Source organism: Zea mays, chromosome 8, assembly GCF_902167145.1.
Source record: "Zea mays cultivar B73 chromosome 8, Zm-B73-REFERENCE-NAM-5.0, whole genome shotgun sequence".
Taxonomy (NCBI): domain Eukaryota; kingdom Viridiplantae; phylum Streptophyta; class Magnoliopsida; order Poales; family Poaceae; genus Zea; species Zea mays.
The window spans coordinates 178,264,341-178,282,345 of record NC_050103.1 but is presented as its reverse complement, the minus strand read 5'-3'; the positions used below and the strand labels follow the sequence as shown (position 1 = coordinate 178,282,345).

At 47.1% G+C, this 18,005-nt stretch overlaps 2 protein-coding genes across 2 annotated transcripts; one reads left to right on the top strand and one right to left on the bottom strand.

The window, feature by feature from the left end:
- Nucleotides 1–2,277: 2,277 nt before the first annotated feature.
- On the bottom strand, nucleotides 2,278–3,510 carry LOC103636581 (uncharacterized). The gene has a single exon (XM_008658933.4). It carries the CDS (start codon nucleotides 2,973–2,975, stop codon nucleotides 2,604–2,606), a length of 372 nt encoding a protein of 123 aa, XP_008657155.1. The 5' UTR covers nucleotides 2,976–3,510; the 3' UTR covers nucleotides 2,278–2,603.
- Nucleotides 3,511–12,173: 8,663 nt separating this feature from the next.
- On the top strand, nucleotides 12,174–16,115 carry LOC109941669 (uncharacterized). Its single transcript, XM_020542850.3, has 3 exons — nucleotides 12,174–12,862; nucleotides 14,065–14,166; nucleotides 14,271–16,115. Exons 1-3 carry the CDS (start codon nucleotides 12,500–12,502, stop codon nucleotides 15,819–15,821), a joined length of 2,016 nt encoding a protein of 671 aa, XP_020398439.1. The 5' UTR covers nucleotides 12,174–12,499; the 3' UTR covers nucleotides 15,822–16,115.
- Nucleotides 16,116–18,005: the final 1,890 nt, after the last annotated feature.

Below are 18,005 nucleotides of genomic sequence, written 5' to 3'. Positions count from 1 at the left end.
TGCTTGGCCTTAGATTACTTCTAGCTTGCTCTTGCAAATGATATCGAACATTATGATATGGAGCTATAAAATTAGGAGTATTTGCATATCCTGCATCAACTAAATAAAATTTGCCTGTAGGAACATAGAAATCATGAGCCATTGCATCCTATAACACTCGGGCATCTGCAGCTGATCCTTCCCATCCAGCACTAACATGCACAAATTTACTATTGAAGTCACACGCCACCATTACATTCTGTGATAGACCACCCTTTCTATTTCGATATGGGTCTTGCAAGCTAGGAGATATAGTAATAGGAACATGAGTACCGTCGATCGCTCCAATACAATCCTAAAAAAACATAACAGTTAAAGTATAATACCTTCAAGTATAGCATGAGTTACTTAAAATCAAATAGGGCATAAGTTACCTTAAAGTATGGCATAAACTTGGGGTTGCTAGATATAACAACTGGGGTATTGATTGGAGGCAGTTGTATCATCCTAGATGATAATGAGACAATAGCTTCAAGTACAAGATTGAAATATCGACTAATAGTCTCTCCGCTATGCTGAACCCGTTCTTGTATGGATCGATTACTTGCATTTGTTGAAAGGCAAAACAGAAATATTGCTAATTGTTCGTCAACTAAAACATCTCTTCCATTTTGTAAGGCTATTGTTGTCAATTAGAAGATCTACCAGTTTGTAAAAAATTTCCTTCTCCATGCGTAACTCGCGTCTAGCTCGTACCTTATGTCCTTGTAAAAGTTCTTCGACATGTTTTTCCCCGAAAGGATTGAAGTGTGGATAGGTGTACGCTCATGAGAATGATTTCCTTCTAACCATTGGCTGATAATTTCCATGTCTTCATCCTCTCTTCTCTTCCTGCTAAAGAAATTGGTCCACATCTATTGCTTCTTTTAACTACCAATTTGCTTGCATAACAGTCTGTGGACAACACATATATTTATACACAAGGAATGGATGTTGGTTGAGCAGTGTGTGTATCTGGTGGATGAGTAGTGTATGGTTGTTTATTCAAATTTGTAGAGTTATGAGTGCACCTAACTCTAATTAACAAGGTTCTGATTACAAAAGCATTGGTTACTTGTCATAGCACTGATTTGGTTGTAGCTGACTCGTTGTTGATCTCATCAAAGCATTAATTATCATGTTTATTGATAGGTTATTGAAGGCTGGCCGAAGAGAAGACTTGTTGTTAGATGGAAGCAAAATTGTCTTTTGTTTGATCGTTGGAAGTGTTCCAGCGCTAGTGCAGCCACCTAGAAGTGCTTTTTTTGTTTGTTTGTTCGCTGCAAAAGCTTTTGAACGTGTATCTGTTATTTGAATCAAAACTTGTCTTGCTTATTTATATATATAAGCTAAATACTGTGGTACCAAACAATGCTATGTGTGGACAAATTCTTTGATTATACTCTGGTTTTGCTAAAACTGTGGTATTGTGTCGCAACATACTGTAAACCATGGTATTGAAATATTGTGGTTTTAGAAAACTTCAATTCCAAACAGGCCCTAAGGTTGTCTGCACGGGTTGCCGTGGCCCGCGCGAGGCCCCCTCCCCTTGCCCTGTAGCAGCGGCGCCCCCTCCCAGGCCCCCTACGCAGCGAAAGTAAACAGCACTCCGCCACAGCCAGCGTCAGTCCGCTTGCTCCTCTAACACTGTTCACGTATTTAATAGTTGAAGAAAAAATGGTAGTAGATGATGAATATGATTGTATAATGATATTTTATAGTTGTAGTGGGGTATAGGGAGAGATTTTAGATGGTACCGCTGCGAGAGATGAAAATGTAGGGGATAAAATGTTGATGTGACGCAAAAAATGATATAGGGGGAGAAATTTAAGGAGAACCGCTGCGGATAGCCTAAGGACTGCGTAACCATTGTTGTTGCTGTATGCTAGTTGATGAGGATGCTGCGGCGTTACAAAATACGTATACGCTTACGTACCTTTGCTGAGCTCACGAAGACAAACCACAAGGGGGGTATAGGAGTGTATATGTTATTTCACGCGTTCTGTTTAGGTGGATTTTAGTTACGCAGGCAGTATATAGTTGTTTAATTTGTGGTCGTCTCCTGCTTGCGCACGAGCGTTCTTATTTATGCAGATGTAATCGCAGCACTCAACTATAATCGATTGCTTCATTGGTTTATCTCGTAGCGTCGCCACTTAAAACTGTAGTTTAACTTCCGTTCAGACAAATAAATACCTCGAGGGAATTGTTGCTGCCAAGTTAATTATTATATTTTTCAGGACTAACATACTAGAAAAATGTTCAAATGGGACATTATTACCGATATTATAGCTCTGACCATTATTAGGAACGCTCTGGTACGTAAAAACATGGGTAAAGTGCTCAAGAAATTCGCACTTTCGAAGCTCTGGTATATCTGGACAGAGTGTGTACGCGTCCTTCCTAACCCTACTTTTGTTTTTGTACACCGTTCGTTGCGTAATGCATCCAAACTAAAAAGAATGACACGGTGAGTGTCCCGATGGGAATGCAAGCCTGAAACTGCGAAGGAGCAAAGAGAGGAACCAGGCAGGCAAAAAAAAAAAAAAAAAACCGGCATGGCAGCAGCACCGTGCGTCGCGTGATCATGACTCCACAGCAGCCTCCGGGATGCTCTGCAGCGCGGGCTTCCAGTGCGCCGCCCTGCAGCGGTGGAGGTAGACGTGCCCGGCGTTCATGACGTCCGCCAGCAGCAGCTGCGCCTGCGCGGCGGCCCCGCGGCTCGCGAGGCCGCGGAGGAGCCCACCGGCGGCGGGCGCCCTCTTCTCCATCAGCTCCTGCAGCTGCCTCCTGGGGATCCTGATCGTCACCTCCGCCGCCGCGCGGTCCTTGTCCCACTCCCACCCGCTGGTCCCCGCCGCTCCTCCGGCCTCGTCCTCCGCCGCCGACGGCACGTCCCACTCGCCGTCGTCCGCCCACGAGGTCACCGCGTGCTGCGCCACGGCGCAGTTGCCCATGGATCGGAATCGGATACGCGCAGCACGTCCTGCTTGCTCAGTCGATGTTATCGCCGGCGCCGCCCGCTACGCTGCGCTGCTGCTGCCTGCTGCGTAGCGGTAGGCGGTAGCGGGTGAATTAGCTAGGTTGGTGGGCTTTGTGCGATCGGCCGTCTCGCTCGGGACGGGAGTCTTATAGTTTGAAGAGGGGACGGGGATGCAGGCGCGACCGTTCTTCACCTGGCGGTGCACCTAACGTGGCGCGGCACCACATGCATGCCGCAGCGCCCCTGTTTCGGGTCGGGGTGGCGGCGCGGCATCCCTCATCTCTCGTCGGTGCCGCCGGTGTGGTGCAGGAGTGCCTCGCGCTCCGAGTGGACTTTGATCGGGTTATAACAGCTTACAAGTGCCAGCCCCTCTGCAAGTTCTGGGCACGTTCCGTCGGTGACTTAGCTGCCAAGGACCCAAGGTCGTCACATGCAAGCGCGAGCTGGATGTCGATGCACATCGGCTGCTGGTAACTGGCCTTCACCATCATGGTGAATCAAATAGTTTAATCTGTGTAGTGTAAGTATTGGCAGGTGTCGCCGTTTTGTAGGTACCCAAGGATGAAGACCCATGCATGTATGCATGGTCAGCAACCTGTAACGAGAAGCCGACGTGCGAGCTAACTGCAGTAGCTGAGCGATCGGCGACCTACCTACCGTTCTGCTTACACGGTTGGTACACGTGGGATGGGAAAACTGTCAGGTTGCGTGCGTTGGTGTTATAAATAAATGCGACACAAATAGGATCAATCACAGAGAAGACACGGATTTAACGTGGAAAACCCCTCCAAAGTGAAGGGGAAAAAACCACGGGCGCCGGCCGGCAACTTCTCACTATTTTGGGTGGTTACAGATCGCAGGAGATTTACAATAGAGAGATAGATATCTCCTGCGGCTTACAAAGATATTTATAGAGGTGAAACCCTAAAACGATCCGTACCTCCGCTTCGCTCGCCAACTTGGCCGCCTTCTTCAGAATTTGGATCACAAACTCAACAAACTCCACCTTGAGACAAATTCCTTGTAGCATCATAATAGCAACCTCCACCTTAAACAAATGCATCATCATCTTGCCGGCGCCAACAGCCACTAAGGGCTAATTTATAATACCAACTAAGTTTGAGCATAGCTCAAACTTAGCAACAGAAACATGCTTCGTCATCATATCAGCTGGATTATTATCAGTACTGATCTTGCATACCTTCACCAACCCTTTATCAATGATATCACGAATGAAGTGATAACGAATATCAATATGTTTGGATTTCTCAGTAATCATCTGATCTTTGGTGAGATGAATGGCACTCTGGCTATCACAATAGATGGTAATGCAAGACTTAATTCCACATAGCTCTGAATATATACCTTTCAACCATAAGGCTTCCTTAGTAACTTCTGCAATTGCCATATACTCAGCTTCTGTGGTAGACAAAGCAACAGTATCCTGTAAACGAGCTTTCCAACTCACAGCACAATCTCCAATAGTAAAGACATAACCTGAAAGAGATCTCCTCCTGTCTAAATCACCACCATAATCTGAATCAACATAGCCAATCAGACCATCTCCAGATTTACCAAAACATAAACAAGCACTAGAAGAACCACGTAGATATCTGAAAATCCACTGAACAGCTTTCCAATGCTCTTTACCAGGATTAGACATGTATCTAGCAACAACGCTCATAGCATGAGACAAATCAGGACGAGAACAAACCATAGCATACATGAGTGACCCAACAGCACTAGAGTATGGAACTTTTGACATATATTCAAGCTCAGCATCAGTTTCAGCACACTGTTTAGCAGACAGTTTAAAATGAGGAGCCAACGGAGTACTCACAGGTTTAGTATTTTGCATGTTGAAACGACGAAGGACCTTCTCAATATAATTCTTCTGGCTCAAGTACAGCAGTCCAGACTTCCTATCCCTGACTATCTCTATGCCAAGGATTTTCTTTGCAGCACCCAGATCCTTCATATCAAATTCGCTACTAAGCTGTGCCTTTAAAGCAGTGATTTCCTTCATGCTCTTGGCAGCAATCAACATATCATCAACATATAGCAGCAAATATGTAGGTGATCCATTAACAAATTTTAGATAAACACAACTATCATATTGAGACCTCTGAAAGCCCTTAGAAAGCATAAATGAATCAAACCTCTTATACCATTGTCTGGGAGATTGTTTCAGACCATATAAGGACTTCTTCAACCTGCACACATAGTCTTCTTTTCCAGGAACAATGAACCCCTCTGGCTGGTCCATATAAATGTCCTCCTCTAAATCACCATGTAAGAAAGCAGTTTTCACATCTAACTGTTCAAGCTCATAGTCATGTACAGCAACAAGACTAAGAAAGGTACGGATTGAACTATGCTTGACAACAGGAGAATAGACATCAGAGTAATCAATTCCTGGAATCTGACTAAAACCTTTTGCAACTAGCCTTGCTTTAAAGCGCGGAGGCTCTTTTGGAGTCATACCTTCTTTTCTTTTGAAGATCCATTTGCACTTAATTGCCTTTTTACCAGAAGGCAGCCGAGCTAGTTCCCAAGTGCCATTCTTATCAAGAGACTCCATTTCTTCATGCATAGCACCCATCCACTTTTCACTATCAGTACACAATATAGCTTCTGAATAATTCAATGGTTCCTGAACATTATCAACTTCTTCAGCAACAGCTAAAGCAAAAGCAACATTGCACTCTTGAATCAGTCTTTGGGGCCGAACTATCTGCCTCCTAGTTCGGCCTTCAGCAAGAGACTGGGGGTGAGACTCCACAACAGGTGATGAAATTTCAGAAACAGAATTTTCAGCAGGTTCAGCAGATGGTGGAGCATGATCATCAACATCCCCCTCGTGCTCCACCTGCACACTGATAGACTCAGAATTCTGGTTAGTAGCACTGGTAGATACAACCGAAGGAAACATAGCAGATTCATTGAACACAACGTTTCTACTAAAAAATGCCTTCTGTGTATCAGGATTCCACAATTTATATGCTTTAACACCAGATCCATAACCCAAGAAAACACACTTAATTGCTCTAGGCTCAAGTTTACCATTATCAACATGTGCATATGCAGTACAACCAAACACTCTCAACTGAGAATAATCATAGGGGGAACCAGACCAAACCTCAATTGGAGTTTTCTTATCGATAGCAGTGGATGGTGAACAATTGATTAAATGACAAGCAGTGGAAGCGGCCTCAGCCCAAAACTTGCGGCTCAAACCTGAGTTGGACAGCATACACCGAGCCTTGGAGATTATTGTTCTATTCATACGCTCTGCCACACCGTTCTGCTGAGGTGTATATGGTATAGTGTGGTGCCTCACAATGCCCTCCTTCCTGCAGAAAGAGTTAAAATCACCAGAACAAAACTCCATACCATTGTCAGTTCTCAGAACCTTCAGCTTCCTCTCAGTCTGCTTCTCAACCATAGTCTTCCAAACCTTGAAAGACTCAAAGGCATCTGATTTTTGCTTAAGAAAATAAGGCCAAACTCTGCGTGAATTATCATCAATGATAGTCAACATGTAACGAGCACCACCATGTGAAGGTATACGTGACGGCCCCCACAAATCAGCATGAACATAATCAAGAATATTTTCGGTATTATGAATAGCAGAACTGAATTTTACCCTTTTATGCTTACCGAAAACACAGTGCTCACAGAAATCAAGAGTATCAGCATGGCAACCATCAAGAAGGCCTCTCTTGCTCAATTCTGCCAAACCAGGTGCACTCATATGGCCAAGGCGCATATGCCAAATTTTAGTAGTCTCAGAATCAGATGTAACAACAGCATTAGCAGAGCCAGAACTACCTCGAAGCACATATAAGTTTTCAGCTTTCAAATCACCTTTAATAACCACAAGAGAGCCTTTTGTTACCTTCATGACACCGTCACCGGCGGTATACTTGTAGCCCTTTGTGTCCAGAGTACTCAGAGAGATGAGATTCCTGGACATGGATGGAACATGTCGTACTTCAGTCAATGTGCGTACAATCCCATCGAACATCTTGATCTGCACGGTGCCCATGCCAACAACAGTGCAAGGGGAATTGTCACCCATCCGAAGAGTACCTCCGTTCTGCACAGCTTCATAGGTACTAAACAGAGATTTTTTAGTGCAAACATGATATGAGCAAGCAGAATCGAGGATCCATTGGGCATCATCAGCAGCACAACCAGCAAAGGCAATAAGAACATCACCATTATCAGAATTATTTTCGGATGCAACAGAGACAGTACCTCCAGTCTTACCCTTCTCCTTGTTTCTCTTCTCCTTGTTCTGCAGTTTGTAACAGTTCTCAATTACATGGTTCGTCTTCTTGCAGTATTTGCAAAATAATTCATCGGATGGCCCCCTTGACTTGGAGCGACCCCTCTGGTTCTTCCCCTTTCCTTTGCCACCTGAGTTGGACTTTTTCTGATCAGTGCGGCCACGGACATACAAAGCTTCTCCACTCGAGCCAGTAGCATCTTCCGAGTTAACCATCTGTCTCATCTTTTCTTTCGCAGTCAAAGCTTCATACACTTCAGCCACGGTTAGAGTATCACGACTGTATAGGATGGTATCTCGAAAATTGCTAAACGATGCAGGGAGGGAACACAGGAGAAGAAGAGCTAGGTCTTCATCATCAAACTTTACCTCCATAGACGTCAGATCGGCCACGATCTCCTTAAACACCGATATGTGCGTCAGAACGGATCCTCCTTCCTGCAACTTGTGGGAGAACAACTTCATTTTGACATGCATCTTGCTGGTCAGATCCTTTGACATACAGATCGACTCCAGCTTCAACCAGAGAGCAGCGGCAGTTTTCTCTGCCAGAACCTCCTGCAGAATATTGTTAGACAGATGAAGGTGAATATGTGCGAGCGCCTTACGATCCTTGCGCCTCTCCTCATCAGTCCACGTCCTGGCATCCTTGTTGCCAAATCCATCTAGGGCATCATCCAGGTCGCGATCAGATTGCGAGAGAATTGCCCGCATCTTCACCTGCCACAGCGAGAAACGCGTGTCGAGATCCAGCAGCGGAAGATCGTACTTCATTGTCGTCGACATCCGTGCGCCGGCAGGAAACCCTAGCACACCGATCACCAAACAACCTGCTCTGATACCACTTGTCCTTGTTTCTCTTCTCCTTGTTCTCTCCCTGCATCGTTTAGCAATTTTCGAGATACCATCCTATACAGTCGTGATACTCTAACCGTGGCTGAAGTGTATGAAGCTTTGACTGCGAAAGAAAAGATGAGACAGATGGTTAACTCGGAAGATGCTGCTGGCTCGAGTGGAGAAGCTTTGTATGTCCGTGGCTCGGTTGTATCTACCAGTGCTACTAACCAGAATTCTGAGTCTATCAGTGTGCAGGTGGAGCTCGAGGGGGATGTTGAGTTTGTTGAGTTTGTGATCCAAATTCTGAAGAAGGCGGCCAAGTTGGCGAGCGAAGCGGAGGCCCGTCGCCGGGAGGCTTGGGCCGGAGCGCAGCGAGGCCAACTGGCCTTCCCGAGGCCCAGGGACGCCTGGGGGGTGCGGGGGGCGGAGCCCCCCCCGGTACGGATCGTTTTAGGGTTTCACCTCTATAAATATCTTTGTAAGCCGCAGGAGATATCTATCTCTCTATTGTAAATCTCCTGCGATCTGTAACCACCCAAAATAGTGAGAAGTTGCCGGCCGGCGCCCGTGGTTTTTTCCCCTTCACTTTGGAGGGGTTTTCCACGTTAAATCCGTGTCTTCTCTGTGATTGATCCTATTTGTGTCGCATTTATTTATAACAGTTGGCCCTGCCTGCGTAGCTCGGCCCAGTGACAGTGAGCGTAAATTTCAATTTCTTAGATGTTGTCTGGACTGGATGTGTGGATAGACTGGCAGATCGGTCCAGCTTGTATGAGTAGCTAGCACGCCAGCCAGTGGCCAGCCGTGGCGCACGTCAGCAACCAGTTGACTTGGATGATGCGGCGCCAAGGCCAAGGGAAACCATTTCTTAATACAGGGTGAACCGTCCGTAGAAATTGTCGACACTAAATTATTAAGAATTAATCAAATTAAAGCCACAGTGTAATCATTGGCACGAATCAATATACTTTTTCTTTAAAAAATAAATAGAGAAAACAGAACCAATTCAAGGTGATACGGATCACTCTCCTTCTTGTCCCCAATATCGTCTGGTCTGTACTTCTTTTAAATTCCCTTTGAAGACCTGGTCTCTAGAAACAAGAAGAAGAAAAAAGAACACGCTGGTATGTATTGTTGCCACCTGCAACCCGCACGTCCGATCGATCCGGTCTATGTCCTTAAAGCAAGTACAATAATAGGCTATAAACCTGCTTATATGTTATTTTTGTTTATGTGAAAGAGAGACATCAAAAAATAGAGGAAGTTGGCTTTTATTGAAGAGCTAGGTGATACACGTGCTTCAAGACAAAAGGATAAAAGAGAAAGATTAAAAAGTTATTATATGAGTGTGTTTATTTTTGGCTATAGATGACATGGTAAAGAGTTAAATTCAACAATAGACTTTATTATTAAACTTGCTTTTAGTGAACCGTTGGGAAGGCAAGCAAGCGCCATCAATCAGTTCCTCCATCTGGTGCTGTCCTCAGTGACTGCACCACGGACCATTATTATTGCAGTAGCAGCCTGGTAGTAGGTTCGGCAACGCCGTTGCTCTCTGTACGTACGTAGCACACCAATGGAATGGAAGTTGGCGTGTTCTTCTTGCGCAAGATTGCATTGCAGGCGACCTGATGTAGACAATGGCCTATCATCATGCATATGCCGCCCTTCGAGAAAAATGCCGGATCGAATGGAATGCACGATAGGAAATAGGGGGGTCATCTTTCACCCAAAAGATCACAAAAGCAGAAAGGCACACACGGAGAACAGGTGATCAGAGTAGAGAGACCATGCCCCTGTTTGTTTCAGCTTTTTGCAGCTTCTGGCCACCAAAAGCTGCTGCGGACTGCCAAACGCGTCAGCTTTTCAGCCAGCTTCTATAAAATTTGTTTAGGTAAAAACTATTCAAAATCAATATAAACATATAATCGGTTGAGTTGTTGCAATAGTAGGAATCCGTCACTTTCTAGATCCTGAGCCCTATGAACATCTTTATCTTCCTCTACACGTAATACTAATAATACTTAGATTCTCCCCACAGTCAGATTCTCCTCACAGCTAGATTCTCAGAAAAGCTGGTCAGAAAAAAGCTGAACCAAACAGGTGTCATATTTGCTTGGTCGGCTAGCTATAGGTGTAACAGCACGAACGACCTTGCTGGGTCTCCAACCGAGGGCACTAATTTGTCGAAAATTTCCAGCTTTCTGAATGAAGTTATTGAGTGAACTTACGTGGTGCTGCACTCATGGAAATGGGTAAAATACTAGAATACGTGGGCGCGCGGTGCAGTGTTGTAGTAAGTCGGTGCTCTAGCTACTGTTTAAGGGTACAGAATAAACTGTTATTAATTCAAGGGTGCCATGAACCAATTGTGGCCCGCATGGCCGCATGAGGATTCCAGCGTCATTGCCGCCGGCGTCCCTCTTGCAGTATATGTCCACGTAAATTAAGCTAATCGCATCCTTTTCAGATTCACAAAACGTCGCATCGTCCGAATTCGGCTCTACATCGTCGGATTAGTCTCGTTCTGATCGGCGTTGGCTGACCACACAATCAGAAAAAGGGTATTTTTAAAAATAACGAGTGAAGAAGATGCAGACATGAAAAGTGAATAAAGCTTGCACCTTTCAGGTAGATATAGGTAGCAAAAAAAGGTCTGCAGGCTGCAGCTGCTTCGTTCTGTGGTCCTCGTGAGAAAGACCGGCTTCTTTTAAATACAAACAAAACGATGCAAGGGAATTAAACACGATTCTGAAAAAAAGCAGTGGAATAAGCTACCGCTAGCTGAACAGTCTGGTGAAGTGAATGAAGCTCGTATCAGCTGTGTCCGTTGTCTCTATTTGAACTCTAAAATGTATCCTTGCACGTGGACCTCTTCGGGCCCAGGGTTAGGTTAGACTAACAACTCGTCACTATGTTAACTTGCCGGGTCGTCGCGTATAAACATATTATAACATGAAAAACGTTCTGTGTAGAATAATGGTGTCAGACGAGTCTCCAGCTTCAGGCAATCTGCAGGACAGATTCTCCCGTCGACCACAGAGAACTTCATTCTATCAAATCGTCGGAGTCCCAGTTTCGGTATGCTAGCTACGAGCACGGTTTTAGGGTATCCTTTACTCCATATTCTTTCTCTATATCACTCACTATTCATGGTCCAGTTGCACATATTTTCCCCGTATGTGCCTAATCTATCAGGTTTCTCTCTGCATTCCTGTATTCGCGTGACAGTTTTGGCAGCGCTTGCAAGAGGAGATGGAAGTCCACAAAGTCTTCCGGGGAAGAAATTGCTCTTCAGCACATCGGGCGCACGTGTGGGCTCAGGCGTTCAATCTAATGAGGAGACACCCTGGTTGCATACCGTGACCAGGGGAGCAAATAAGGCCCAGGACGGTAAACCTGTGTTACAAGGGCCGGGCCTATCTAACAATGCTGTTGACCCAATGGATCAAAGTACTATGTGCATACGATAATCACGGGATATTAGGCTGTCTCCAACAACATTCTCTAAATTACATCTTATAAAGAAATATTCTTTATTCTCTATATCTTCAATTTCTTCAACAATATCATTTATATTAAATAATCAATCAAAATCACTATTTCGGTGTTCTCTCCGCTCGTGTCCCATTCGTTGAGAGGCTACAGGCTCGTACCACTCCGACTTGTTGTCTTGTGGCTTCTAGCCATAGAGGATCCGACAAATATAGCAACGTCCGGTATATTATATTTTAGCGTTTGGTTTACCAATTGCTGCTGGATCGCTATCCGACGCTGCCGTTCCCTAGATATACCGAACAGTAGACTTTACATGAGCTTGCTGGAGAGAGCAACGCTCCGGAAAAGAGAACGGCACACCTCCGTGCCGCTGGTGGTGCCGCGGGTGTTGGCCTTTCTGAAGTCGCTTCTGCCGTGATGGGGGTTGCTTTGATGAGTACTGCTGGCTTTATGCGTTACGACTGGGTAGGAAATCCTGGTGATCGATGTGCCGTGCTCCTTTGACTTGTGAGATGGGTGTGCATGGCTCTTTGGATGATACGTTTCGAGGTACCGCACGTATACGGCTTCTTGAATCCGTTAGGCAGTGACTACCCGGTTCCATCTTTCAAATTAACAACACACGTCCCCACAGTAACATTGCTGCATTCGAACTGCGTACAGATCTCGAAAATGGAGTTTCTGTGGTTTGAGAACCTCACGCTGGGAGTAGCAAGCAAGAGTGATCCGCTTTTCCATGTTGTCAAGCGTCCTTGGATCTCGGCTACCCTTCGCCGCTAGTCACACACAGGTCGTCGCAGTGTCACACAGCCACGGTACCACTACCAGGCCAGTGGCCACCAGCGGCGTCGCCGAGCCGGCCGCGTCCGTCCATGGCGCGCCCCGGCAGCCGCCCGCTGCCGCCGGCCAGCACCGAGCCGCGGGCGGCAGCCACTCTCCCGCGGCCCGGGTCCGCCTCCCGCCGCCGCGCCCGCAGGGTCCGCGTCCAGAGCCCCTCTCTCGCGGCCGTCCGCCGGGGTCCCGCCCCGCCGACGCCGACGCCGACGCCACACCCTCCTCCGGAGACCCCGCCGGTCCGGTGGCCCCTAGACGCGGGCGATCGCTCTACCCACCGTCCCGGCGCGGGCGCTGCCCTATCGGTGAGGGAGATCGCCGCGGCGCTGTGGCGAATGCTCCAGCCACCGCCGCCGCCGCCGCCGCCGCCGGGGCCAGCGAGGGCGCCACGGAGGGCTCAGGTGAGCATGCCGCGAGACCTCTGCCAGTGATGTGCTTGTGTGTCGAGATTGTTTTGTTCTAGGGGTGTAGGTGGCGCTACTTTGGTAGCATAGCTGCTGTCGCCGTGTCGGTGCTCACGCAACTGACACTTTTGGCACATTGCTCGTCATTCCCTGTAGTTTTTGGAGAAATGTCGGTATCGAATTGTTGGGAGTTGACTGTGCCGGGTACACACGTGCTGCTTCTCTTATCGAAGCTGCATAGGATTTTTGCAGACTCGTGTCGATCTGTTTAGGCATACTCCAGAGTGCCAGTACAGTACCTCGCTACTTCGGTTAAACTAGCACCGTGGCTTTCCAATGCTGGTGAAACCTTTGTTGTGTGTGCACTGCAGTCTCGGTGTTTTGCTCAGACCTAATGCCTGTGCATCCATGATGAGCAATTTCATGCTTATAAGGTCACATCTTGCTGAAACGTTATGTTTGACATAATTCAAAGAGTTAGTTACACCATCTATAATCTCCACGGTTGGAGGGACGATTCTTTGAGTTCTTTAGGAAATGGTATGGAACATCCCTATAGATCAGGTTGGGGTACTCATCCACATTGACCAAACTTTCCAAACTGCACATTGCCCTCCCTCTTCCTGTTTCTGTGCAGATTTGGGTACCTTGCGCACTGAAATCAACTTGTAGATGTCGATGTCTAGCTGAAACTTTTAGGATACTGAGTCCATTTTCTATTATTGAAAGGACAATGTTGTGCTACTTACCTTGCTTTGTCCCACTCTAGATCTAGTTAATTCAGTTTTTGGTTCGGGCCATTTTACCTTTTTTATTTGTTCAGGTTATTGATTTGACTTTTAGATCTGTTCAACATTTCACCCGAAATGATGAGGCATTTCAATCTATGACATGATATAAGTACTCTTGTAGACTTGTAGTCTTGTTTGAGTGTAGGCGTATAGGTATTGTGGCCCAGTGGTCCCTAGATAGCCCTTGTCAATTGACATTCTAAATTTCTAATTGTTTGATGAAGGTAGTCTCCCTTGTTAAAGAAAAGCTCAATGACGCCATAAATATTCGTTAGGAAGCAATGCTTCAGCTAATCTACTTCTCTATGTCGTATTACCCAATTTCACATGCATTACCATAATAAGTAGATCTTTCCTTTTTTCTTGATGTCACCGTTCATCTAACAATCTGTGCATCGGTAACTGCAGTCCAGTTCGAAGCGCCCACACACGCCTGATCATTGTCAGCACTATAAAGCACTTGTCCAGGGCAGGACAGGGAATAAGACTGTTAACAATGTCCCACATGAGGTACACTACTTTTATAGCTAAAGTATGTTCTGAAGGAACAGTCGTTGTAGAATCTTTATTACCAAGTCCTATCTGATCTGATACATCATGTTTCCTGCAAATAGATGGAAGCTCATTCTGCAGTGCGTCAAATAGAAACAGAAATGGCAACAAAGTGGAACCATCAATTCATGAAAGCTTCCCTGAGTGCAGATTATGATTACATTGAACGCAAACAGAGGGATGCTGGTAGAGAAATCTATACACTGAGGGAGGAGCTTGTGGTGGCTCAGGACCGGATTCATGAGCTTGAAGCAGAGTGTCGATCTACAAAGAAGCAACTTGATCACTTGGCGAAGAATATTTCAGAGGAAAAGGCTTCTTTGAAGAGCAGGGAACATGATAAGTTTCACCACATCTTAGACGCAGTTAAGGAAGAACTGAACCGGGAGAGGAAACAGCGACATCGGGCAGAAATGATGAACTCCAAACTGCTCAACGATCTATCTGAGATGGAGTTAGCTGCAAAGCGTTATTCACGAGATTATGAGAAGGAGAGGAAGGCACGGGTGCTCATGGAAGAGGTTTGTGATGAACTAGCGAAGGAGATCACAGAAGACAGAGCTGAGGTTGAGGCTATGAGAAGTGAATCGATGAAGATCAGAGATGAATTGGAGGAAGAGAAGAAGATGCTCCAGATGGCTGAGGTTTGGCGTGAAGAGAGGGTACACATGAAGCTTGTCGATGCAAAACTGACACTTGAGAATAAGTATTCTCAGCTGAGCATGCTTCAGAATGAACTTGAGGATTTCCTTCGTTTCCATCCAGGCTGTAATATGGAAAAGGGCACAGTAAGGGAAGCAGAGAGGCTCAAAGAAGCAATCTGCTCTTCGAAGATAAATGGCATCAAGGAGTTTTCGTACAAACTCCCTCCTCCTTCAGAAGACATCTATGCTGTATTCGAAGAACTAAAGCAAAGAGAAGATACTGCTGAGAAGGTGATTGTGCAATGTAACGGAAATAGACCAAAGGGTCGTGCATCAAGGGCCCAAACAGCAAGTCCTGAAACGGACATGTTCTTGGAGAATCAACCAAGCAGATATTGCAATCAGCCTCGCACCCGAAATGAGGCGGCAGAAGATGATAGTGAATGGGAAGCTGTAAGCCAAGTCGAGGAGAACGGGTCTAGTAATTCACCAGGGGGAAGCGAACCGTCTGTGAATGGCTTCTGTGGAGAAAACGATGCTTCAGTGAGTGGAACCGATCGGGATGAAAACTGCGACAACGATCAGGCACGTAGTGAGATCAGTGAAGTCTGTTCAATAGCAGCAGGTTGGTCTCATAATAAAAGACCATTCGTCGGACTATGGAGATCATCAAGCACTGCGCACCGAAAATCAATGGGATCCAGTACACTCAACGGTAGATCATCAAACGCCAGGATGTCAAATCTCACCGAATCCCCTGACCTGAAGAGCAGCGAAGTGTGTGGTAGTCCGCGCGTCACAGGGCAGTGGAGGCCAGACCTGCTAAACCCGGACATCGTTCGAGCTATAAAAGGATGCATCGACTGGTCCCATGGAGCGCAGAAGCACGGCTTGAAGTCCGAGATTCTGGAGGCAAGGATTGACGGCAGTAAGGTCCAGCTGCGCCAAGCATTGAAGCAGAAGATATAAGCGTGGTCGGTCGGTCACGTTCTTGAAGGGAAGCAAAGATATCATGGTGCGCCTGTTGACGAGGCATCTTCAGCTGGAGGTCTGGAGGAGCAGGCAGCGCCCCGCCCCGGCAGGCCGCCACCGCGAGAGGAATTGCTGCAGCACAGCAGTGGTTGTTAGATTTGGCTGTACCCAATCAATCGATGCCTCACGGCCCCCATCTGCTTCCTTAGTGTACTAAATTGTAATCACACGCCTGTCCTGTGTAGAAATATATTAAGTTTAATCAGTAAAAGCAATGAAATCATTCGACCACGCTAACCGTCGTCTTGTGGGCTATGTCTGTGCCCTAAATTTGTTTCCTTGATAAGGTCCATGTTGCTCGTAGGGCCTGTTTCTGAACAGCTCAGCTTCACGTTTTTTTTATAGCTTAGCCTTTGTTTCGTTTTTTTAGCTTTGTTACGTTCTACCAGATTTGCAGAAGTACTGATATGGTTTGTCGCTGCAACCGTGCTGGTATGACTACCTGTACTCTGGTACCGATAAGAAATGATGCAGGCACTCCACCTTATTACAGGGCATTTCTATTTTCTGCTGCGAACCGAAGCTGCTCGCGGCTTGGCCATCTGAAAGGTTGGAAAGCAGAGTGAAGCGCATCAGTACTTTAGGAATATAATGGCGTACACGAAAGGAAGCAGAATGATGGTGTGTGTGAGAGGTATAGACGAGCAAACGGGCCGCCCGGCACGGCCCGGGCCCGTGCCTGGCACGGCCCAAATAGGCACGGCACGATCAGGCCCACGGGCCTGCACAGTCCTACGTGTCTGGCCAGAGGCCCAGGCACGGCCCTTCGGACCGTTTTTCGGGCCGGGCCAGCCCGAAAAGCCCAGGCCCAATTGTGGTTCGGGCCAGTCCGAAGCCCGGTAAATAGAATTCAACACAGTTTATAATTCTGAGCTAGAAAACAAAGATGCAACTGAATTCAACACAGTTCAACAAAATATACAGATAGAACAATCCAGGCCGATGCAACAATCCAGGCAGCACCGCTAGCCGCAGCTGCCACTGCTGATCAACTCTGCTGCAGCACGGCGCGTACGGCGTGGGAGGAGGAGTCGCACCGCCGGCGGCGTCCGTGGACCCGTGTCGCTGCGTTCGAGCTGGAGTACGCGTACTGGGTGGAGGAGCAGAGCAGGTAGGCGACGGAGCTGCGGGCGGCGCTGCAGGCGCACGCGCCGGACGTCCAGCTACGGGTCCTCGTCGACGCCGCGCTGGCGCACTACGGCGCGCTGTTCCAGGCCAAGGCGAGGGCAGCCCGGTCCGACGCCTTCTTCGTGCTGCTGTCCGGCGTGTGCCTGGAACCGGGCCGGCTCCGTGCCTGCTTTTCCTGGCGGGCCGGGCCGTGCCGCCCGGCGGGTGTATTCGGCAGCCCAAGCACGGCCTAGTCTATCGGGCCGGGCTGGCACGGGCATGAAGCCAGACGGGCCGTGCCGTGCTTGGGCCGGGCCAAAAAACCGGGCCTTGTGCCGGGCTGTCGGGCTGCGGGTTGCATGCTCATCTACAGTGAGAGGGAAAACAAAAAAAAACAGTCTAGAAGGACATGATGAAAGCGATCGCCGTGTCGAACCCAACTTAACTAACGTCATGTAAATTTGTTACTCTGATCTCACATACCCAGCGAAGTAAAAAAATTAATTTTTTTTAACAGTTGACTGATGAAAAGCCGTCGCCTACTGAAGTGCTCCGCCTGTCAAGTCGAGTCAGTACCGAATTACGGATACCTTTCACGAGTGTCACAGTCATGGCAGTATAGCATAGCACCGAGGGCATATTTTGCGAGAACAATGTAGTGAAGAGTAGCATTCCTAGCGGCCGCAATAGCGATAGACACATCTTAGGCTATCCGCACTCATGGAACCCTAAATTTCTACTCTAAAAAGAATATTTCATCCTAGTCAGCGAGATTCTCTACTCTATCCTATAATACTCCGCGTTCATATTTAACCCTAAATATCTACCCTATACTAACTACCACATATTCTATCATTTTTTTTCCACACTTTTTTATTCCCACCCACATGCATGTGGCTCCGTGGCGCGCAGGCCGTTGTGCATGTGGAGAAGAGAGAAGCAATAGGGAGAGACGTTTTACTGCAAACGGGCAAACAGCGACTGCATGCTTGAGGTGAGAGAGAGCCTCCCCTA

Bases quoted from the DNA above. Each gene is read 5' to 3' on its own strand.
- LOC103636581 (XM_008658933.4), bottom strand. From the start codon at position 2,975: ATGGGCAACTGCGCCGTGGCGCAGCACGCGGTGACCTCGTGGGCGGAC.
- LOC109941669 (XM_020542850.3), top strand. From the start codon at position 12,500: ATGGCGCGCCCCGGCAGCCGCCCGCTGCCGCCGGCCAGCACCGAGCCG. The intron at 12,863-14,064 runs GTGAGCATGCCG...CGGTAACTGCAG, and splicing joins GGGCGCCACGGAGGGCTCAG to TCCAGTTCGAAGCGCCCACA. The intron at 14,167-14,270 runs GTACACTACTTT...TCCTGCAAATAG, and splicing joins TTAACAATGTCCCACATGAG to ATGGAAGCTCATTCTGCAGT.